At 40.6% G+C, this 25,030-nt stretch overlaps 1 protein-coding gene across 2 annotated transcripts in view; it reads right to left on the bottom strand.

The window, feature by feature from the left end:
- The window catches only part of DNAH9 (dynein axonemal heavy chain 9), a gene marked incomplete at its 5' end in the record, with an annotated part of 180,545 nt that overhangs the window by 28,204 nt on the left and 127,311 nt on the right, over positions 1–25,030 (bottom strand). For both annotated transcript variants that reach the window (XM_081894902.1, XM_081894903.1), the window contains 6 exons: positions 1,879–2,027; positions 6,254–6,447; positions 15,095–15,217; positions 16,754–16,924; positions 21,339–21,479; positions 23,512–23,676. In XM_081894902.1, coding sequence (XP_081751028.1) covers positions 1,879–2,027; positions 6,254–6,447; positions 15,095–15,217; positions 16,754–16,924; positions 21,339–21,479; positions 23,512–23,676 — 943 coding nt within the window. The remainder of the gene's footprint in view (positions 1–1,878; positions 2,028–6,253; positions 6,448–15,094; positions 15,218–16,753; positions 16,925–21,338; positions 21,480–23,511; positions 23,677–25,030) is intronic.

Below are 25,030 nucleotides of genomic sequence, written 5' to 3' on the forward strand. Positions count from 1 at the left end.
ATGTCCAGAACAGGAAAATGTAATCAAGGATGTAACAGGAAATGTAATCAAGAGCCAGAACACACAGTGTGGAAACATTCTATCAATGGCTGCCCATTGATGTGGATGGAAAACAATGGTTATAGCTATGGAACTGCACATGTGGACTCTTGTGTGCCAGTTGCACACACAGAAAAATCAGGTCTGAATGACCTATTTGCAACATATCAACCCTTGTCTGGAAGCACCCTCAAACCTGAAAGCCATAGTACCTACGAAAACACACACACTAGCCCAGGGTCCCATGCAGGGTACATAGGGAGCTAGGGCTGCTAAAAGCACCCAAATCACTTTCTGTTATCTTCAGCTTAACTTAAGAATCTTACTGAAGGTGATCTGGTGGAATGAAAGAATCCTGTTAACATTAAAGGTAGGGAAGGTAGCTGAAACAGCACTGCTCTGTAAACATATGCTGTAGCCAGCCACATATTTAAGGTTTGCTCTTCAAGCTATCATCAAGAGGGGCAGGAAAGAGCAGCACCCACACATACCCATGATATATATAGTCTGTGGCAACCCAATCAACGTGCATTAGGATCCTGAGATTGAAATGACAAACAGCTAAATTTCTCTTTTGTAGTTGAATAATAAACGCTCCCATCAAAATCAAACTCTTAAGTGTGGATCTACACTGTACCTGGGAAATAATGGGAATGTGCCACAGGGCATTTTCACACATAAAACAGACAACTGCAAGGATTTGTAATGCAAACCTATTTGTATGCTGAGCATTCTGATTTGCATATGCAAACACCTAAGGCAGAATTCTGGCACCACTGCTTGGCACAGAAACTGTGCTTTTCCTCTCTCAAAGGCACTGAAGTTGCAAGTTGAATAAACAACAGAGATAAAAGGAAGGATTACAATACTCATGGTTATGAATATGGCACCGAAATGCTGTGTGTTTTGCACACTCACAGGCTGTTATATCCAAGGTCTGTTGATAGAATCCCTTCCCTCAAGTCTCCAAACTGGGCCTTTAGGACTGGATAAAATCCTTCTCTCCAGTTCACTGCATAAAAATAATCATGCTTCATGCACTTCATAGGGATGGGCAAGAATCTGAAGCAAGGGTGCCAGTCATGTGAAGACCCCTTCTTGAACTGAATCTGAGATGGGCACACAGTCTTACTCCTGCTTCAGTTCTGCTTGCAATCTGCAGCCCTTTAAATCAGCTTATGCTATAAATTGACATCTGGATCCATTTGTATATGGGGCGATTTGAAGGACAATTTCAACACAAGCTTGTCCAAGTGGCTACTAGAGCAGCTGGGATACATGGAAGCTGGAAGGAACAACTTGGAAGGGATGCAGTTCAGTGACAGAGCACATGCTTTTCATGCAGAAGGAACAATTCCCAGCATCTCCAGGTAAGGCTGGGAGAGACACCTGCCTGAAATCCTGGAGAGCCACTGTCAATCATTGTAGGCAAAAGTGAGCTAGATGGACCAAAGGTCTGACTCAGCATAAGGCAGCTTCCAAAGTGTAGTAGATGCTAGCAAGTTGAGAAGATCTGGTAGAGGTAAACTAGCCCAACAATAGGCATTCCCTGGTTGACTGGGTCATAACTAAGAAGAGCAGAAAGTAAGAAAGACCTTAAGGAAAGGAGGGGGGAGAGGAAATAAAGAGGAAATGAAAGTGTGAGCTTTATGTTTCTACAGGAGTGCTGCTAAAACTTTACTTCTTCTATGCAAGCTAAACAAGCAGACCCTGCCTGCTGCCAAGGGGAGATGGTTTCCCAAGAGTAAAGACTGCCCCACCAGAGAAGGCTTCCTTCTTTCCCTGCTGTAGCATGGGTTTGGTTTAACTGATGCAATTTCACAGAAACAAATTATTTACCAAGCTTCTCTACATCCTTCAGGGGGTCAACTCCAGGTGAGAGGATAAAGAACATCGGGGTTGCAGGTCCAGACTCCTCAAATGATGTTGCAAAATCCAGAGATCTTCCTGCCACGTATTTATTCCCAAGCTTTTCTTCCACAAAATCTCTGTTGGAAGAAATTTCTGAACCAATTAATATTCAGGAAATACAATGCATTTATAAAATAGTGTGCTCTTTGACTTAATCAGAATTCATGTATATGGCCTGGGGATTTATTATCTTAGACTAAGTCTCAGAATGGAAAGAGAGAGACAGAGAATACATGGAGTAATAATGATGGCTCAGGAGCAACCCCAGACTTCAAGCATTCAGGGGGATAGTCTCTTCTGAAGGAGAGAATTTGTATACTGCCCTTGATCCAATGATCACAGGGCAGTTCACAACATGAAAACACAAAATACATAATGAAACTAAACCAAAACAAACCAATAATGCCCCCCTCCCCACAGACACATTTAAAAAGCCATAGAACGTTAATCAGCCAAACAGCTGGTTGAAGAGAAACATTTTTGCCTGGCACCTAAAGTTATGTAATGATGGTGCCAGGCGAGCCTCCCTGCAGAGAGCATTTCACAAATGAAGAGCCATCACAGAAAAGGCCCGTTCCTATGTTGCCACCCTCCAGACCTCTCGTGGGAGAGGCACCCAAAGAAGGGCCTCAGATGATAATTGCAGGGTTTGGGTCAGTTTCTATGGGGAGAGGTGGCCCTTGAGGTATTGCGGTCGTATGCCATTAAGGCTTTAACAGGTCAAAACCAGCACTTTGAATTGGGCCCAGAAATGAATTAGCAGCCAGTGAAGTTGGGTCAGGATTGGTGTAACACGCTCAAACCCACTTGTCCTGGTGAGCAATCTGGCCACCGAATTCTGCACCAACTGGAGTTTCTGAACCATCTACAGCTCATGGTTAGTGAGAAGAGTCCCAGTTTGAATGACATGAGCCCCAGTTTGGATGACATGTTAAGTCAAACGATGGCTTAGCTCAGCACAGTAGCAAGAAAGATTGGGGAGGAGCAAAGAGGATGCACATTCCTCTCCAGGAGCCTGCATGTTCAAATATTTTCACTAAACCATACTTTATCTTAATGTGTTGTGCAAACCAGTCCACTCTTTTGTTTAGTATGCTTAGCTCGTCTATGCATCTCTCCTCCCTTTCACTGTGCAATAAAAAACTCCACAGGATGTTTTAAAGAAAACATGGCCAACTTGGATCTTTAGGTGTTTGATACTTTCTCCTAGAACAAAAGTTTAGACTTGATTTTCCAACTTCCAAACTTAGTGATTCCATGATACATGAGTGCAAATTTAATTTTTTGTTCTTTGCTGGGATCATGTAGCTGCTGAAAGTCAAATCAGAACCTTCAAGCCCATGGACATTATCAAATGTCACTCAGTGGAAGACTCAGATGTTGAGCAACAAACAAGTCCTGATGGAGCAAAAGACCTTTTGCTTTATTTGAAGTACTTGTACTACTTTTACATGCCTGCCTGAAGTTTACATCTCCTCAGTCTGCTTCACTAAATAACTTATAAAGACATTAACAACCAGTCGCATCAGCTAAACTTTATTTATTTATTTATTTAAGAGAAATAGCAGGCACAATTTACTAATTGAAATAGCAATGAATTATGGAGTTTGTTTCTGCTAGAATGGTTATTCTTAAAACTTGAGAGACAGGGGGCAGGTGTCTTGCACTAGGATGTGTTAAAATGCATGAGGCTGATATTAATGAAGTCACCAAGAGCTGTTGTTCTTCTCCTTGGATAGGCAGCATTTGTCTCTCTCTTTATGACAAAATTGATTGCACACAACAGTGTTTTCTAATGAAGAAATATAAAGCAAAGCCTTAAGAGAATGGCAGAAGTTAAAGTGTTTTGTAGCAGGCAAGGAGTTGGAAATAAATGATAAAAGCAGCAATTTATTATAAATGTTAAAAGATTGTCTCCCCTTTGCTCTTTTGCCCAAAGGATGGTTCGCATTGTATTAAGCATCCCACAAAGAGTTTTAAAGCATTATAAAGCATAATGAAACCCAATGATAAAAGGCAAAACAACTGATTAATTAAACGCAACAATAAAAGGCAAAATAATAAATTACAACATAAAAGTAGTTGCGGTTGTGGTTTAATAAAGTGATTGATGGGGATTCGTGTTAACACAAGCTTAGATTTGATTGGGGACGGGGAGCAATGGGAGCAGGGGTTTTGGAACTTTGTGATCATTACTATCAAATTATCTCATGCTGTTCCTGTATAAGATTGCCTGGCTTCCCACTTTTAGGAAGTCAAGATTTGATGCAAAATAGCCTATAAATCAAACACAGTCTATGCTATTCTACCATTACTATTGGCTAGTAAGCCAACTTAAAAAACAAACAAACAGGAAAGTCTAAGTTAATGGAAAATTTGCTTGCTTGTTTTCTGTCATGTTGCAAGGAAGAGCAATAGGGCTGCAAGTGTGGCAAAAAGTGTGGCAAAAAACTACCCTGGTTTGTTTGAAAGCTGTTAGCCAGCAGTGAGGAACCTCCAGTCTGGAACTCAAATTAGGCCTGGTAGAGATCTGAACTAGGCTTGTGAGGACATCTTCCTCAAATCACACCCACCTGACATCAAGTGTGGGACAGGTAAAGATGTTGCTTTGATTGGCTGAACTAGGGAACCCATAATTAGGATTCGCGTTAACAGATTTCAAAAGGACTGCCTCATGGCACCCAGCAGCTTATTGGCACTGGGCCTTTCAATGAGTTTTCAGAACCCATCACTTGAGATTATCTCCTTTGAAGGTGATTTATCAGCTAATGAAGAAATACACAGGAAGGTGATGGACAAAAGATGATGGTCTCTGTATGAGAGGCAGGGCAGAAAAGATCCCTCAGGGTGGGAGGCTGAGGGAAGAGGGGGAAGCTCCCAGGTGAGAGCTGGGAGGGCTCATTCTTTCATGTTAAGGTGTAACTGATAAAAGGCTTGGTATTATTATCCTCTTTTTTCCTTTCTTCTTTTCTCTTTCTTTTCTCACTTTTTTGGTTTCTTCCCTAGATTTCTCATATTAGTTTGGCTTTTATTGTTTTTATGCTGAAATTTTTCAATAAAAATTATTATAAAAAAGATGATTTATCAGCTGATTGGCACTGACAATTCACCTTCAAATTCACTCTCTACACCAGTTACCACAGACAAGGAGCTTCTTTGAAGATGTCACTTGATGTCATAATCCCATCAGGTGATTGATAGGTGCCCCCCCTGTCATATTTGGTTCACCCCTCCTGTTAACCATCATTTCCTGGTCTGGATGAAATGGGATAATCTAGGTAATGGAGGACTTCCTGGTTTGTTTGCTCCCAAAGGGTGGAGGTGTGTATGTCCCAAATGTTTGTTTCTGTCTCTGTTTATTAAGTCAAGATACAATCTTCGAACTCACTCATAAGCAGCTTTCAGGGAGTACAGAACTCTCTTTTAAACAGAAACAATGCAGAACAAAAACAATGCAGTTACCAAATACGACTACAATAAAACTAGGGTGACAGAAACATCAGGACAAATCAGGTTCTAATTGTGCCAAGCACTGATCAAGAACTTAGAGTGGCTAACAATGTTTGATTTCGGTTTCTTATCCTGAGCAAACTTTTTATTACCAAGGATAATTTTAGCAGATTGCACACACTTACCTATCTCCCATACAACTCAGTCATTCACAATGAATCATTTTGAGCCCCCATTGTGAAGTTATATCTTGTTTTATACTTGAAAATGAAATTATTTAATCTTACATTCAAATATCAATCTTTATTTTGTGTCATGTAAGGTAATTTGAGTATTAAAAAAACTTTAATTCAGACTGGCTTTTCCAATTTATTTATTTGAAAGTTTTAGGATGTTTTGAGGCCCCTTTAATTTGCAATACAAAGAGGTTATGCGTGTATCCAGGTTTGGATGTGCTGAGTTCCAATTTATGGACAGATGCCCAAAAGGTAAAGCCTGAAAGATGGGCAGAAATTTTATCTGAAGTGGGTGAAAGGAGACAGGCTGAAACACCAGGATAGATTGTGCAACACCAGCATTCTGTAGATGGCAATCAATGTTGAAAGTGGTTGAGGTTAAATGGACATCACTGATTGATTCTGTTCTGATTAAGTGGAGAGTAGAAAGAACGGGAAGAAACTGCACTGTAGAATTTAGCAAGCTGCACTCTAAGCCAGGAATATAGATATACATGAAAACATTGAAGCACTTGTTCTGTGACATGTCTGGTGCTTCTTGGACACACTGTTGAAAGGTTTAGTTTTTCACATTACTTGACAATGCTTGACTCAGTCACCATGTGTACAGCACTTACCTGACAGCATATGTCATGCGGTCAGGACGTATGGCTCTCATCATACACAGCTGCTGCAAAGCAGACTTATTCTTCCATTCCTGAGGAAACTTTTCCTTCTCAGGGCATTCAGACTCCACGAACTTTTTCCAGCGTTTGGCAGAACCCTCAATTTCCCGGTCCAAGTTGCGGAATTGTTCCATGGATGACAGTGCCTGGAAGAAGAATGGAAAGCCCCACATGGATGGTACTTCCTGGAGCTGCTTCCTTGTGATTCAAGTGCCAGGAGCCCTTCCGAGGCTGGCACAATCTTTATTTTTCATTAACAGATTTATTGAAACCTATTCATAGATATATAAAAATGTATACCCATTACCCAGTTATCTAAAAAAGAACAAAGTAGAAAGAAAGAAAGAAAGAAAGAAAGAAAGAAAGAAAGAAAGAAAGAAAGAAAGAAAGAAAGAAAGAAAGAGGGAGCCCTCCCCCCCAAAAAAGAAAGGAAAAAAACTAAAGAAAAATAGAAAAGAGTAAAAGGACTTTCAGCTCTCTGCCTGCAGCTACATATAATACTCATTCCTTAAAATCCAACTATTCTTTCTTCCATAAACCAGTATTTTTTTCAGCCTTCAAATCCCCATATCACAAGTTCATTTTCGCAAAAGGTCCATAAGAAATTTCCAGTCCTGAACAAATGTCAGTAATGATTTTTCTCTAATTAAACATGTTACTTTTGCCATCTCAGCCAGATTCAACCAAGGTCAGCACTATCATTCAGTACCCGATTTATATTTTTTTTTAAGTACCGGTAAGCATCTTACTGCACTTCTTTCTTTCAGGGGAAAAGAAAGTGACTGTGGGTCTCTGACATTTTTTTTAATGCTGCAGAATTTTATGGGATCTCTTTGCAAACTTCCTGTTTCTGTGTTGTTCTCCATAACACCCAGGCTTCCTTGCACTGCTCCTCTGGTACATGGCTTTGGTATTGTGTATCTTTTTGCACAGGGACACTCAGAAATAACACCAAGGCTTGAAGCTTTAAAACAACCAACACACTGCTGATTTCTGCCCCCCCCCCCCCATCTCTAGGATCCATAGAACCAAAGCATTTCTTGCTTGCTTCTTCTTCCCAAAATACCCTCTTAATTTATCACTCTACCAGACGATGTGAAATGCATTAAACTACAATCAGGCTAAGCCAAAGGAATGAATCCTTCAAAAATATGACAGACATGTGGATCCAAGCCAAGACTATATGAAATTGGAGTGTTTGGTAATAATGGTGGTGTTTTAAAAGAGTATTTATTAAAACAATTCTATACCATCTTCCACTCAAAATTCCAAGGAGGGCTTAGGATAACTAATAAATATAACAGTAAAGAGCATCACTAAAAACAAATGCAGCAGGAAAAAAATATATCAGATGTAAAAGTGTGGGGAAATTTAAAGAGTTTTGGCTACCACCTGAGCAAATGAGACAGGTGAGCCTCCCTGGGAAGAGAGTTCTACAAGAATGGTGTCATAGCTATTTGCCTAATTTCAGATGGGGGTGTGTCAAGAAAAAAAGAGATTACAGCAGAAAAGTATATATATATCACTTCCTCTGTTTTGGAGTAAAAGTAAACCCTTCTTCAATGACCCCACTTCCCCCACCCCCCGCCAACCCCACTCTCAGGTGACTGGGCATGAAAAACAGTATCTCAGGCACTGTGGATTTTTGAGGGAATATTTACGGAAAGCATTCACCGCAGGCACCGTAAGAAATATAGGAGGATGCAGCATTGGTGAACCCCCCATATATATATACCAGTTAGCAATTGATTGCCTTCTAGAATTTGAAGATTTGCTGCCCTACAAAGAACCTTGTAAATAAACACCTATCCACAACTTTTTAAATCAGCAGTGGAAGATCAGAACAGCTACATGGTCTTGTTTATGTTAGTTTTGGATCACTGTATTCTGCATAAAATGTGATCAGGATAGACAACCAGTACTTCTCAGGTGTTCATACATTGCAATCTGCCTCTGTGCTTATAACTTAAGAATATAGCATGGAAGGATCAGGATGAAGAATCTAACCCCACCCCTCTCCAGTATCCTTGCAGCGCTTCAAAGCTGACAGCTAGGAAAGAATACTGACATGGAGTGCTAAGGCAACATCATCAAGCTAGAATGTAATGGGGCTCATACTGATGGAAAACTATTCCATTTGGGAAGCAAGCTGTTAACTCAAAGGATTGGTATAAACAATGAATTATTTGCTTTCCTCCAGACTACATTTTGTTTTATATAATTCGTTTGCTGGAGTTGGCTCTTTGTTTGGCTGCATTAACTGAATTATTCAACTCATGAGCACAAGTCTAATGAAAGTAAAAATAAAGCCATGATGGGTATGTAAAACTTCAATCAGCATGTCACGCAAGAGCTACATTTTAATCACCCTTATTACTGTTATAACGTCTGACAAGCTCACTAAGTCTGCCCACGCCAATCATTTCTTGGATTATCTTCCTACTATGCAATTTCTTTTACAGAAATCTAGAGCATAATTAATTTATATGATACTTTGAAGACATGCCCATGCCCCCATTCTAGACTATCAGCCCCGTCAATGAGCCACTGGTGAGTCTTAAAAGCTATGGCTGTAACTCTGCAGCAGGAATTCAATGAGACTTTTACTGAATTCCTGAGAGGAATATAAGTGATCTGATCTCAATAAAACCAGTCATCTCTAAAGGATTTCACTTGTCCATGATTGGTAGGCAGCCTTAAGGGGGGAGGGATGGTTAGGCAAATACATTCCCTCTCTTACTGAAGCTAGTTGATCCACTTCCAGGTAATCAAGGGATGGTTGTGCTCCTGACTGAAATACCTCTTCCCATCTGACCCGTTTTTACCTGCTACCAATAAGTACGGTATGTGCCTTGTTACGTACCTAGGACCAAGCCACAAACACTGATGACCTGTAGTTGTAAAGCTAAACCAAAAAAACAACAACACTCAGGATACAGTTCACATCTTTTCATATAATTTCACTTAAATTTAGGTTCCTCCATTAAATAGTTACACTAAGTATCGGCTCTTAATGTTGCTCAGGGCAACACAAAGATGTTGTGAAACAGGAAGATAGATCAGGATCTACTGGTAGATCACCAAGTGATTTGCAGTAGATCTGCAACAGATTATTACTCCAACCTGTTTAAAAATAGTGTCAAGAAAAGGCTTCCCGCACTTCTAAATTAGGCTGAAATGAAGGAAGTTGGGTAGGTGGGACTAGGAGCAGATTTTCTATGACAGGATTGAGAGTTCAGTTTGGATTCTGAAAATTTGTACTGGTGTACTCAGAGGCACCCTGTCCCTTAACTACAAGTGGTGTTCCCTCTACCATCTTGTAACACAGTGGAGTTACTACTACTACTACTATTACTACTAGAATTTGCAAACTGCCCTTCATCTATAGATCTCAGGGCAGAGTTGCTTTTTTGGTGTATTTCACAGATATTTCACCCCTAGCTTTCGCATCAGAACACCTTTAATTTGTTTCTGCTTTGTACATTGACAGGGTGGGGATGTCTTTATCCTATGCTAACTTGTTCACATCTTGGCTGCAGGCAGATTAAGAATGACTTAAGGACTCCAATCAGTGTGAAGCTGGTTTGAGAAACGACACATCAAACAGTAGTATCTTATAACAAAGCACAGAAGGATGCATATGCATTTTGGATAATGTCGGCTGAACACAGATAAGAAATCCAGCTCAGGAAACACAGTGAGTGCACAGCAAACACAAGCGTGAACAAAGCCTAAGAGTACAACTATTTCACCTGGCCCTAGTTGGGGGACCTTTGAATTCTAGTAAAATATATGGAACAGATCCTGCAAACCTACCACTGCCCACCGCTGTTCTAAAAAGGATTTTCAAAATGGCAGCGATTCAGTTATGATGCTGATACCACACTAATATTTTAAACATGGGTACTCAAGGAAACTGTAGGCCAGTCTTATCAGACCATCTTGATCAAAAGATTGTGACAGCATTAGCAAAAAATATCATTGTGCATTGAATATATTCAGCAGATTGTGTCAAAATCAATCGTCAACAAGAATAGAAACTTAACAGAACTACAAAGTACACAGGGCGGGAGAAAGAAGGGCCTTTGTCAAGGAAATACTGGTTTTTCTTCAATGCGAAATACATGAATTGCTATTTTATCTTTTAGCCACACACACAATCTTATCATCTGCATTCTGCAAAATTATAAATACAACATTAATATGCATCTTTGTCTCTGCAGCCGTTCTCCTCTTGAAAGCTGAATCCACTATTTAGAGCTCATTATTCAACACCACGTTTATTAAACAATGCCTTTTCAGTTGCTTTTTCATATCTACATAATGAATATTCTTCCTCTTCAGAAATAGAAGATGAAAATGATTGGGCTTGGGGAGGAGGCTAGGGTGGAAAGATTAATCCAAGCTAGCCAGGTGTATCCTCAACTCATAACAAGCAGCTTCTCTCTTCTTGGCTGAGCCATTTACATTCAGAAAAGAAAGCATAACAGAAATGAAGAAAAGGCCATAGCTCAGTGGCAGAGCACATGCTTTTCATGCAAAGGGTATTTAGTTCTTTAAGTCTTTAGCTAGGGAAGGGTTCATGCCTGAAATCCTGAAAAGCTGCTGCAAGTCAGTGTAGTAGACAATATTGAGTTAGGTGGACCATTCATCTGAGTTTATATAAGGACAGCCCACTACATGGGAAAACTCAAGAGTTGGGAACTGGGTCTTTCTGTCAAAGAATTCAGGTGTTTGGAGGCAACACTGATAAGGGAGTCATAATAAGATGTGGGGGATAAGGATTAAGATACATTGGGGCCCTGGCAGGGTCACAAATGGAAACCATGGGTGCCTTACCTGTGGCAGGAAGAATAAAGAAAAGAAGCTACACATGGCAAACATGTTTGATGTTAACTTGTCAGTTCTTTGTTTGGGGAGGGAAAAGGGAGGGCAATGCTTTCAAAAGCTGTGTCAGACCAGATATAACAAACAGACTTGCCACTCACTGTCTACTTGTTGCATAACCTTAAACTCTTAAGAAAAGATGATTTCTCATTATATCCTCCACTGTAGAATAAATTGGAATCTGAAGAAGGTAGCAATCGCAGGTATTCGTACACTCTCAGTACTACATTTATTACTGTGTAGAAAAATGGCAGCATTGGTGGTTGAAGGCTCCAAAGAGCTCTCCACCATGAAGCTGGTTTAGCTTTTTGCCTTTTCAGTTCATCAACAACCACCCTAGGTGAAACACCACTTCTCTCTCTCTCTCTCTCTCTCTCTCTCTCTCTCTCTCTCTCTCTCTCTAGTGGGAAAAGGACTTGAGAGATTTCTGCTGAGAAATATGTATTTAAAGCTTCCAGTCATACACTGCAAACATCAATGTGATTTTTTTAAAAAAGAAAAGAAAGCCAGCTACATTATTTTATTTATTTTTTACTGGCCCTTAATTGAAGTCCCAGGGTGGGTTACAACATGATAAAAAGAATATAGTAAACAGTAAACAAAGCAACTAATAAAATCCTATGCAGAAAGTGAGCAATCACTGCATGTTCCCCAACATGTGGATAAATCAGAGATTCCCTTCATGGTCCAGACTATGACCATGGTCCAGAAATACAACTGCAGTTCTGAAATCTGCAGCAACAACAAAATCCCTACCCTAAAAAACTAAGCAGGGCAGGAACCCATCATAGCTTGGGGCTGCTGTGGAAGGCATGAGAGAAAGGAACGTCCTTCAAGCACGGAATAAGATTATCAGAGCCACACCTCATAGAAGACACTCTGGTAATAAGCCGTTGCAGAGTGTTATTGACCTCATCACCTGAGATACAACTTTACTTCCCACATTTTTGCTGGCTATAACATAAAATACAGAAATGTGTGTGAATGAGATATGAAAATACAGTGTGTGTGAGAATGAGAAGCTCTATGTACAGTACTCCAGCCAATAAAAATTTATAAAACCAATAAAAATTTAAATATAAAAACCCAAAGCTGGCTTCTACTGCATAACTAAAACATATTTTAAAGTTGTCTATACAAGGCTAAAAATGATAGACTGGCCTTTCTAAATTTCTGCTCAACCAAAGATTAATGGACTAGGTGTGTTTGTTCTCCCAAACAACTTTGTGGGGAAATATGAGTGAGGCTATTTTAGTCTCGGAGTTTTAGCAACTTTCTTCGAACAGGGCAGCCCTAAGCAGAGAGAGCTAGACAGCCTAAACGCATCCAACCTGAATCACAGTGACAACTTGGCAGGAGCTCAAATCCCCCACAGAATGCAGCAGGGTGTGTAAACCACCTCCTCCTTCACATGTGATTTCTTAAAAAATACTTTATAAACTGCTAGGGAATGATATGTGAGTAAGAAGAAAAGAAGGAAAACCCCAAGATTAGTCGTCAAGGAGTGGCAAAAAGTAAGGGGAAAGGTAGGTGTTATTTCCCCCCCGGAAGATGTCCAGATCTTGTAGTTTAGATATTTTGCCTTATGTAATATCTTATATTGTTTTGATTGATGGCATTTTCTTATACTTGGTTGCTTTAAGATGCTGTTCACTGCTTTGGGCTGAAAAGTGATGTATATATATAAATGAACAGTAGCAATAATTGTGTTACTGTGGCTGACATCACAGCATTATGGCAATCCTGCAGTTCCTCTCTGCCCTTTTAAGATGCAACCGTCTCTCTTCATTGCTTTATGATTAGAAACCATTTAATCTGAAGCAGATTTCTTACTGAAGGTTTCACAGGTGTCCCTGTTTTAGGGACACTAGAGCAGGAAATTCTCTCTGGGGCTGCTGAGAAATTTCTATTGAGATTATCCTTAAGAAGAGACAGCACTAGCAAAAACAAAACAGAAAACCCACGTTGTGTACACGCATGTGTGTACAGACACACAACTCCCACATTTCCTTCCCTGAAGAGAGAAGCAAACAATTGGACCATGATAACCCAATTATTTAAATATCCCACAATCACCAGGGAAATTATACTTTCCTTTTAAAAGGGTAGTAGGCACTCTCTAGCTCCAAACCTTCTCAAAGCCTCACCCTGAGGACAATCCAAGGGAGAGGAGAAAATCACATCCAAACAGGCCTAATATCTTTGTTACTTGATATGGTCTTACAGAGCATTCCCCTGCAGGGCTCTGATAACTTTTGCTAAGTTCCCCAAAGGCAATGCATGCACACCTAAAGCCATGTTCAGCTTTAATTGCTTTGCAGCAGAATCTTGCTTGGCTTGGGGATTTTGGCCTTGTTTTCATTTTCTCATTCCAGGCTTGACCCTGTAATTCAGAAGTCTTCAAAGAGCTGCAAAGTTATTCCTATTCTCTCTCGACTGCGTAACAGTAGGACTAGGTCACCTGCAAAGAATACATTCATGTTGCAAGTCATTTAGACACAGCCCTAGATTTTATGACTATTCCAATGGGGTCAAAACATCACTGATGTAGTTTGAAGCGACTCTGTCTGAGGGTGCTTCCCTGCTTTACACCTCTCTCTTGTTTGATTGCCTTTGTTTCCGATCCATATCCTGAATTTGATGGATTGGAACACAGATATGATGAGACTGTATATATTTTTGCCAATTCCATTTTGTAACAATTTAAGGCTCAGCTCCAAGTTGTCAGATAGAGTCAAACACTTTTCTGAAGTTGATGAAGCGGGAAAATATCTCCCCCTTTAGGAAAGAAAGAAAGAAAGAAAGAAAGAAAGAAAGAAAGAAAGAAAGAAAGAAAGAAAGAAAGAAAGAAAGAAAGAAAGCATGTTGAAAGTCTTATTGTAAAGATGTGATCAGTTGCTCTTTTTCCAGGGAGGAAACCAATTTGGCGTTCATGGATCGTTTTTGTGCTTCGTTAGGCTCTACACATTATCCTTTTGTAGAGGACTGTGCAAAACAGTTTGCTGATAGTGCTGTTAAAATGCATAATTCTGCAGGTCCTTGGCAGTCCAGTTCAGCTTTCTTGTTATCGTTTAAAAGGTTGATATAACCAAGTTTCTGCAAAATGGTGCACTTGGAAGGTGACAGGAGACTGTATATTTAAAAAGAACCCTTCAAGAATAATCTCAATACTGTATTTCAACATTGTACTTGTAACTGCTTAAGGACTTTTTTTTGGATTTCAGTGTTCCATATTATCAGAGAGTTGGAGGCAACTATGTACATGAGCTCACCGCCCCTCTAGGTCACTGCTTCCGTTGTTCTGCTGTTGATCTGCTCTTATCATTATGACGTTTCCCCTAATAGGAACATAAGCAGAGCCTGCTGGCCTATCTAGTCCAGTATCCTGTTCTCAAAATGGCCAACCAGATGTGATGGGAAGCCATCAATCAGGACCTGAGTGCAGCAGCACTCTCTCCACTTGTGATTCTCAGAAACTCACATTACATACAGTGGGCGTATCCACCACACATTCAACCAGTGAAGGCTGGTCCATTAGGGCAAATGGAGCACTGCCCCATCAACCTTGGTCTGCCTTCAGACAGCTTACACTTGCTTCCCTTATTTTGTATGGTAGCATTTCAGGAAATCGGGGAAAGGCAAAAGAACCCAAAGAGAGAACAGTTCTCAAAAAACGAAAAACCCTAAGAGTTTTATTCTGCAGTACTTTTTACTAACTTCACTCTTTGTGGCTAAGCAATGCCATCATCCCCTACTTCACTTGAACGATTTGGTCCTGCTGGGTTCAGGGAAGGGCCAACATAACTGAAAAAACTTCTTTTACATGGAAGATTAGGCTACATTTAATAGTAGATACTATCCATTGCTTATACATATAAAAAGACTTTATGAGTTAAAAACAGCTACCTTGATGCCACCCCACGACTGACTTGACAAAAAGTCTACTGGACTGGTGACTCCTGGCTGGGCTGGATATCTTAGCAGGAAGTCAAGTTCTGTAGCGTTAATTTCTTTATTCATCAGAAGTATCTGCAACGACAAACCCACATAGCACTGCAGAAAAGTTGCAAGGATTTCCTGAAGAAGAGGCTTTTGTTTGCAGGACACACACACGCACAATCCAGCGGGATTCTACCCAAAGGCATGAATGTTAGGACTGGTGCTAGAATTGCAGATATTTTGTACTTAATTCTTTCCTTTTGAACTTACATTTAAAGATGGACCTGAAATAACTAAAGCAAGTAATAACCTTTACAAATAAAAGCACCAGTATAACCTATGGGTGGGGAGGAATCCAGTTCGCTCCACGTTTGGGAACAAACCTACCCACCTTGCCTCCTTAGGACCAATGTGCAGATTAGAACATATTCCAGATAATCAGCAAACCAATCTGTGCATTGGTCCATACTGTACTTGCAAGGTTGCCCAAGGGCTACTTTTCTCTTTCTTTAACATTTTACAGCTGCTTAGAGCAGCTCACATCTCCTTCGTGGCCATGCAGCCAAAAATATATCTTTTTAAAATGCTCCCTGGAGCATTTTACTTCATACTGTGTACAGGGGAATCCCCACTTAAGCAGGGGTTCAGTTCCTGGCCGCTGTGTGCATCAGCAGGACAAACACAAGTCCCTTCCAGTCCAGTCCACCCTGCCCCAGCCCATTCCATCTCCGTTCCACCCCACCCTCTTTCAGAGCCGAAAATGGCACACGTGTCTGTGGTCATGCACAACTCAAATGTGTGGAAGTGGGGAGTTGCCTGTACAGTGATACCTCAGGTTACATACGCTTCAGGTTACATACGCTTCAGGTTACAGACTCCGCTAACCCAGAAATAGTGCTTCAGCTTAAGAACTTTGCTTCAGGATGAGAACAGAAATTGTGTTCTGGTGGCGCGGCACCAGCAGGAGGCCCCATTAGCTAAAGTGGTGCTTCAGGTTAAGAACAGTTTCAGGTTAAGAATGGACCTCCAGAACAAATTAAGTACTTAACCTGAGGTACCACTGTAGTCACTTTCTGGAGAACTGTATGAAGAAAATGATGGCTGCCCCCATGTACCTATGAGGGAACTATTTTCTTTTTCCATACAAAAATATCCTGGTGGCCACAGAGGAGAGGATATCAGGTACTTTAAACACACATACACCGGGAGGGGGGAGAAGAGGGCAACATGGAGCTGGTTTTGTGAACACATGAAACATGTACAGGACAGAAATAGATTGATCTGTCCATCCCTAGTGGCACACATAACTTGTATGTGGATTTGAGGGTCTAACTGTCCATTGGACAAGTCACAGACATTTCTACTCTGTAGGTCAGTGGGTCCCAAACTTCTTCCCCATGGAGTGCTTGATAATTATTGGAAGTCTTGGAGGACCACTTAAGGATTTTTCTGCTTGCTGTAGCAACTGTAATGTGCTGTGCTAGATGCTGTATGATGCTAAGTTGTATTTTTACAGACACAGTTTGGGAATCCCTAATACAAGTGATGAGCAGAACACCGCCACAGAGTGGGTGTGGCTCACCAATCATTACTGCAAAGGGTGCTACGAGGGAATAATCAATTTACCTGGAAAGTGACTTGGGCCGTGTAAATCAGTTTGTCACATTCAAACAGCCCCCGAGTTGTGTACTGGAACACAGAGCTGGTGATGCTATCAATAAGGTTGGCTACTCGCTCTTTTAGGTTTTCATCTGGCGAGGCTCTTGCAACAGCTTTCTGAAAGACAACACTGAATGCCTAGATGTGGAAAGAAAGAGAGAGGCAGGGAGAAATGAATTACATGAGACACTACAATAATACCTCAAAACATTCCTGGCTTCAATAATACAATGCTCAGTCCATCCAACCTTGGAAAGTATGGGCAAAACATTATCCATCAATGGGATTGAAAAAGTTGGCAGATAGCACGAGGAATCTCCCTCTTCATTGTCAATCTCTTTCAAAAGAAAAAGTTCCCCTTGCTTCCCTCCAGCTGGACATGTGCAGGATATAAACTGAGATTATGTGGGTGCAACTAGACAGGGTATGAGTGATATGCAATTTCTGTCTCACGATGCCTTGGTCAGAAACTGAGCAACCCAATTTTCAGTTTTTAAAAAAAGTATTAGAGGTTTAATGTTGTGTCACACACTGCAGTCTGGAAGCAAGGAATGTAAGGCAATATTAAAGAGGGCCAGTCCGATTTCTTCTTGCTGTGCCTGCAACCTTTAGCTGTGCTTTTAAAAAAAAACGGAACTGCCACCACAGTGGGAGGAAGCAAGGCAGAGCAACTCTCATACTATGGAAACCAGCCTGGAGTGACATTCCCACTCAAACCATATGGCAGATTCAGCTTGTGTCTTCAAAAAAATAGTTCCGGGTTGAAAGTTTAGAACGGATCTTTTTCCCTAAAATTGGGGTGGGGGTAGCAGCAAGTTTTTGCAAGTAACTGATGTTCTCATAATGCTGCAGCAATGGGATAATTACTGGTTTGTTTGTTTTTTCTCTTTCTGTGCCATTCTTAAAGCCACATGCCTGTTCGTTCTCTTCTTGCCAATAGATCACCATCCCTGCTGTCACTGGAACTCATCTTCAGTTCTGCCCTAGCTCAGTTTTCTCCTTGGTCCCTCCCTCCTTGCCATCACCCCACATTGTTGCACCATCCTGACCCATCACCAGGCTCCCTATCCAATGAACACACTGCCTCTTTCCTAACTTCATACAGCCTCTCCTGTCCTTTGGTTCTGTCACAGCACTCTTTCCCATCAATTTTGTATCTCTTGTTATTTTAGTCTTATAGCTGAAAATTTGAGGCAGGGGAGGCTAGCATTTTTTGGTCCAAGGGCCACAAGGTCAACTGAGGCTGGGTGTTATTGTTCCCTCTCCATCCACCAAATGATCAGCCCAATGACTGCAGATGGGGTGATTTGCATCCTCATCAGGGTACTGTTCTTTGCCCACCCCATCACAGTGTTTAATTTATGTTTGTCCCCATTGCCAAAATTGGTGGGATCTTGCTTGGTGTGTGTGCAGAAAATCTGCAGATCCAGTCTCCAAACAGGAGCATGTCAGCTCTGATTTAAGGGGTGATTCAAGTTATATCTGAATGTTGTAACTTCATAATCTTTATATTGTAGACCAATTGAAACAAAATTTGTCAAATGTAAGCTTGTCTGTTTCTGGAAAATAATATGAGCATTTCATTAATGATTTCCGATTAAGACACACATTCTGTTTTTCCCATGTCTTTTTAAAAGATATGCCACAGAACAGAATGCCTAGCCCAGACCAGATAAAGAAAGTAAATGAAGATATAAATATCTATAACACAAGGTTTTCAAAGACAGACAAAATATTCATTTTCCCTAGGCAACAGAAATGACACTTCTCTGAAAATGATTATCTGAAGGACACTGGCCTCCCCGGGGAAAATGCTCCTCTCATTATATCCTCTCTAGAGGAAACTCAGAAGATAAAGTCAAGTAAAAATCTGAAATAAAAAAAATATTTCCTGCAGCCAAACCAATGGACACATGCTGTCCCAGGCCATAGGAACTGAATGTTTCAAAAAGGCTAGAGTTGGGATTATTAGGAGGGAAAAACAAAAGAGAAAGAAACACTTGTAAGTCTTCATCACTTGAATAAGGGAAAAATACTTTAGGAAAAATCACTGAATGTGCTTTCAGATGGTAAATACTGGTCCTTAAGTTAAATTACAGCTGGAAAATAGTTGTTTCTTAGGATTTGAAGAGCCTCAGCAAGTAAAATACTACTAGTTTATAGCAACACAACGTCTAGACATGCAATATCACTATATTACTCACAGGAAATTTTTTTCCTTCATTGTTCTTAAAAGCTTTCTCTGAGTTATTGCAAAGGCCTACTTAATTCTCGTGGGGGGGGGGTTGATATGATAAATTTTGAAACCAATGTTTCAGCAATCTACTGAATCAATTGATTCAAAGAGACTTCTTAACTAACCTATCACGTCCTGGAGGCTGTAAAAGGTTTCCTCTTGGTATGATTTGCAGCTCAAAAAGGCACACAATCTGGGGCCATGTTACTCCCCTCTCCAGTGCTACTTACATGGCAGGAAAAGATGCGTGAGAACCTTCTTCAGTCCAAAGACCACATTCCCTGATGAGGAACCTTCTGGAGGCCAGGTGCTAGTAGCAAACAGGCCCAGAAGCAAAATATTTGACCCTGACATTCCAGGCATGTTAAAGTTAAAGGTTCTGCATGCATATCCAGCCTCATCCAGCCAAACAAGGGGTATTCCAAGAACACCTTCCACTCAAGGAGGACACAGAACAGGGCTGGGACAGGTGTGGCCAAGGGAGAGGAGAGGAGATGCAGCCTAGTGAGAGCTCAACAGGCCAGAAGGAGGGGCCTCAAAGTCTGCATCCAAACCCTGAAGTGAGATACCTCACCCTCTTTTTAATTTTTATTTTTTTAGAAGACTGCAGGAACACACAAGCCACAGAACAGTCTGGAAAGCACTTTTGAAAACAAAAAGCGAAATGCACAACATTTGAATATGCAAAAGATTGCACAGGCATGGGAAGGTTGCACATCTTGCCATCAACAGGCACCACCCTAGGATGTGTCAGTGTCGTTCGTATAACCATCTTACACAGAAAACTCTCAGTGGTAAATGAGGTTCTTCTAGCTCAAGGGGAGAATCACATTTCATTAGCAATATGTAACTGCAGCTTGATAGCAAGCTCTCTGCAACCTGAAGGGAAGACTGTGGATCTTTTGTAACCAAAGTGTCACACAGCACACACATTTCTTTCTTATTTTAAGTCCGTACAAGCTCTAGGACACAATGATCTGTAAAAAGATTCTGTGTGGGATGTTGGCTATATTAAATGGGTGTATCAATAACTAGAAGATTCTAAAATTGGTCTGTTACGGACACAGGCACATTGAATGAAGTCATTGTATGGGCATGGCTTTTCTCAGTAAGTCTGTTCTCAGAAAGCACACACAACCTGTCTTTACTTTACGGAATGTTGCTTCTGAAACAGAGATTTCTTTTGTAAGGCTGAATTATTTTTAAAATATTTTCATCCTGCCTTTCTACACCTAGGTATACGTGAGGCAGTCTTCAAAGCGAAAATGGCACAGCATAATGAGCTAAAATACAAGGTTAAAATATGGAGGTTAAAATAGGGTTATAGGGAGCATACAACGCCCTTGTTACAACAGCTCCACTCGATATTGGCCTGTTTCCAGAAGCAATTCAAATGCTGGTTTTGACCTATAAAGCCCAATACAGCTTAGGTCCAGGCTATCTGAAAGACCATATTCCCTCATATGAACCTGTTCAGGCTTTGATACCATCAGGGGAGGTTCTTCTCTCAGTTCCACCACCCTCACAGGAACGCTTGGTAGGGATATGAGAGAAGACCTTCTCGGTGGCTGCTCCCAGACTTTGGAACTCCCTCTCTAGAGAAGCTAGACTGGCTCCTTCCTTGTTGTCCTTCCACCATCAGGTGAAGAACTTATTCTAACAGTGTTTGGGGAAATGACTGCTTTTAATGAAAGAGCTGGTGCCGTGATGTTTTTATTGAAATTATCTGTATGTTTTTAATAGATTATAGATAGATATGTTTGTTTTTAAATGAATTAAAACAAACGTTTTTAGCTCTTATTTTATCTGTAAGCTGCCTTAAGTCCCTATTAGGGAAAATGGATGATGCTGATGGTGATGCTGAACAACAACAACAACCAGAAAATGGACCAGAAAACAGCAGGACTTTTAAAAAAACACACCTGAAGGTCATAATATAAAGAGTTTTAGAGAAAACATTAAAAACAGGTAAAGGATTCACATGCTACCAAACTTTAGGTGCTGCAACCCAAATGCTTCTCCCTCTTGTTCAGAAGCAAAAAGCGAAGAAAGATATTGAGTGGGTTCATAGGGGAGGAAGCAATTCCTGAGATCTGTTGGTCCCTGGCTGCTTAGAGCTTGAAAGGTCAAAACCAGCAATCCTGTAGTACAAATGGTTAGCGGTTAAAGTACAGAGAAAGCAAAGAGCCACTGAAATCCAGCTGTCACTATATTTGAAAAGCAATGGGGTACTCCTACAATTTGACTCCTAAGATTTAGCACAATTTAAACTGCCTGGGAAGTTGGAGGAAGTCCCCAAACACATAAATGCTGTACCTTCAGGGAAAACTGGTACATGGGATGGATGGTATTGAGGTCATTCATGATAAAGTACAGCAAGGAGGCACGAGCTGCTGCAGGACGGTAATGCTCCCTTGCCTCATTAATCTTTGTTTCTGTCACCTTCGACTCCTGGACCTAAAGGAAAGGAAAGGCAACTCCAACCATAAAGATGTAAGACAACCACATTCGTTCGTGTAAACTTTGTTTCCATAGAGATGACATAAGCTCAGCTGATTGGTTTAGACATAACAACATGCCACGTGTATCAGGAGTGCCTCCTCTCTCCTCACCTGCCTGCTTCTTCTGGCACTGAAAAGCTCCAGTAATGTAAAATCCAAGGAATGAAGAGGAAAGGTGTTCAAATGTCATCTTGCTTGCAACTTGGTCATCAAGAAACGTCAGGTGGTATCTGGCTGCACAACAAAACTCCCCCTCCCTCACCACTCTCCCCTCTCAGGGTTTCCCCCTGTTAGAAGTGTTAGGATGCAACTCACCTTTCACTGGAGGATGATTTGTCTATATGAAAAAGAAGAGAGAGAGAGTGGGGGGAACTCTGAAGTTTCTTAGACTGTCCTTTCTGACCTAACCTGTACTGACCTTCCCACAGATGCTAGGCTGATATTTAGGGTTGCTCACTTCATTTCCTACGCCTTTCTTTATCCTCACCTTGGGAGAGTAGACATATTTTGTGTCTCTCCTGCTGAGACGCAAGAGCATGCCTGCTATCAAGCTATCAAAAAAGTATTTCCTGTAGAATCTTTACTGTCAAGCAAGTATTTCCTGTAAACATAGTTTTCTTATTTTCCTAGACTGTGATCATATCCAAGATAACTTCCAGAGCAGGTTTGGGGAGAGAGGAGAGGGTCAGAAAGTTTTGCTGTGCGGCCAGAAGTCCTTGTAGTAATGGAATTCCTTTGCTGGATACTATCCTGATTTCCAACAGATTTCTTCATTCATTTGCAAGTTCCTCAGAAACCAATGTCTGAAATGTTTTCTTGTGAAATGTTTAAGATTTTTTTTAAAAAAAACCACCTTTGATACATTGAATCTGAATTCTGTAGCTGATCTCCTTTGTAATGTTTTACTTTGAAACCTTTAAGATAATATTTAAGTTTGGTACAGCATGAGATTCTTCATTTCAAGGTCATGGGTTCAAGCCCCATGTTGGGCTAAAGATTCCTGCATTGCAGAGGGTTAGACTAGATGATCCTCGTGGTCCCTTCCAAATCTATGATTCTATGTTGCTTTGAATGTATACTTTATATTTGACTTTCTTCAGTGATGTTTTATCCTAGATTATTGTATTTGAGGTTTTAATGTAGGTTGTAAACCACTTTGAGATTTTTTTCTTTAAAATATAAAGCAGTATAGAAATGAATAGTAATAATATTTTCCCACATCTTATAGTACAGAAGTGTACAAGGCCTTCTTACAAAATTACTTGGCAAGGAATTCCAAAAGAAGATTGATGATGCACTAGCCTCTACAAATATACATCATGTATGTGTTTAAGAACCACCCATACAAACAGCATGGGAACTTCTGTAGTCTGTACATAGATACAGCTTGGAATTATATGCTCCTATGGCTGCAGAAAGCTACTTGTATGTGAAAGATGCAACTGAAATTTGCAAAGCAAATTATGTGTGTCAAACAACTATCAAAGAGGATGGTTTTAAAAGACAGATTTTTACCCAGGGGAGCCACATCAGTGCCAAACTGCTGGAATTCCTGCCAATTTAATCTGGACCACATAAACTTCAGTGGATCCTGTCATGCCGCCTCTGCTAAAATCCAAGTTTAATTGAGTTAATGTAATGCATGTTGAATTAACTGAAGTTAAATAAAAAGCCTTGGTATTAAACTGGAATGGTTTAAGGCATCTTATTATAGTGCTAAAGTTTTATGGTCTTTACATTGGATACTGCTATTTGTACTTCACTTTGAATTGCCCATTTAATGCCCATCTATTCTGAAGCAGGAAGATTCCTAGACTTGACCAGAACCAAAGTGTCTGTGGCCTCCTAATGATTTCTAGTCTCCAAGCAGAACAAGATGACCTAAGATACATTTTTAAAGTTTTAATGAACTTCCTAGCTCTTAAGACAAAATGCATACGCAGGGGTCGTTCCCTGCATATCCCCCCAGACCCAGTTTGCATTTTTACCTTTTCTTCTATTTCTGCAGCTGTCTGTTTGGTGACTTCTAGATTTTCCACTAGAGCTGTATCCCCTAGGAAGTTCCCTGAGGCAGAAGAGAGGCGGGACAGCAAGTTGTCTTCCAAAGTTTTCAAAGTTATTTTGAATCCATTCTGCTGCTTTGTGAGATCAGACTGTAAAGAGTTGAGGTACAGACCCCCCACAAAACACAAAGTACATTAATGCCTTGATTTCCACAGCAAGCATTTTCCTAACACCAGCAGCAGGGTATTTTTTCTGTAGACGTTTCCGTAAAACCACCCACTCTCTATCTTTCTCTCTCTCTGTTTCTCTTGTGCCCACCCACCCACATAGAGGGGGGGCGCAACACTGAATAATAACAACAACACACTTGTCTGGACAGAGAGATTCATGTGTAGAAACCTCCAACTTTCATGCAGCAGGAATATAGCATCCTGTACAAAGGTAAGAAGCACACTCATTCCTCTGCACACTTTTGCCACTGGCAGGTTGTACATGAGGCAGCACAGTCCTCGGGCCAAAAAAGTCCCAAACCAAATCATAATATCGTATACTGGCCCAGCTTTTTACTGTGATTCATATTTTAAATTTACAAGCTGCCTTGTCAAGATTATAACAATTTTATATCCTTGATAGATTTTCAGTGGACAAGCCATGAAGATGCCACCATAAAATTTATAAGAAGTCTGAATATTAAACAACAAATAAGGTCACATTTTCCAACAGGAAACGTTTTTTTTTCCTATTCAAGGAAGCATTTGACTCTTTGGCTATTTGTCGGATTTTTTTAAAGGCCTTTGTTCAGAGAAGTCTAAGATGGATGCTTTCATATCAGTACGCTATACTCTAAGCAACTTGATAACCAACCCCCTCAATATGTTCTGCTACTATTTTTACCTAGCAGTTAATTAAGTGTGTGATCCATAACTATTTAGATATATGATTCACAGATCTTAAAACCAATGGGAATTTGTTTACAACTGGCCTACATATTATGGCCACCACAGGGAGGCTACCCAAAATACCTGCTCAACACCATTGGGTTGAAACATATACTGATTGCCACTATTATTTGCATAATTTTCATGCCATCTCCAGACATTTTAAGGGGACATGCCTGTGGCATGGAAACTCTCCCAGCAAAGGGAGCAATCTGTGCAGCAAATTTATTTATTATGTTCATTTAGGTATTTTTATACTGCCCTTCACCCTACAGTCACCAGCTGCTGTACAACATATTAAAACACATTGACACATATTTCTGAAACCAATTTAAACACCAATACAATGTAAACAGCACATAACAAAAGAGCTCTCAGTTTGCATCTCCCCTCACCTCCAAAAGCTTGATGTAAAAGGTATGCCTTCACGTTCTTTCTAAAAGCATTTAAATTTCCTCAGTGGGCAGAACATTCAGAGTTTTGGCTCTGCCACTGAAAGAAAACCTTACTGCGAGTGTTGTTACTGGGTAGCCCAGGAGAAGTCTGAGCCCCAGATCTGCGGAAC

Source organism: Podarcis melisellensis, assembly GCF_964234715.1.
Source record: "Podarcis melisellensis genome assembly, chromosome: 2".
Taxonomy (NCBI): domain Eukaryota; kingdom Metazoa; phylum Chordata; class Lepidosauria; order Squamata; family Lacertidae; genus Podarcis; species Podarcis melisellensis.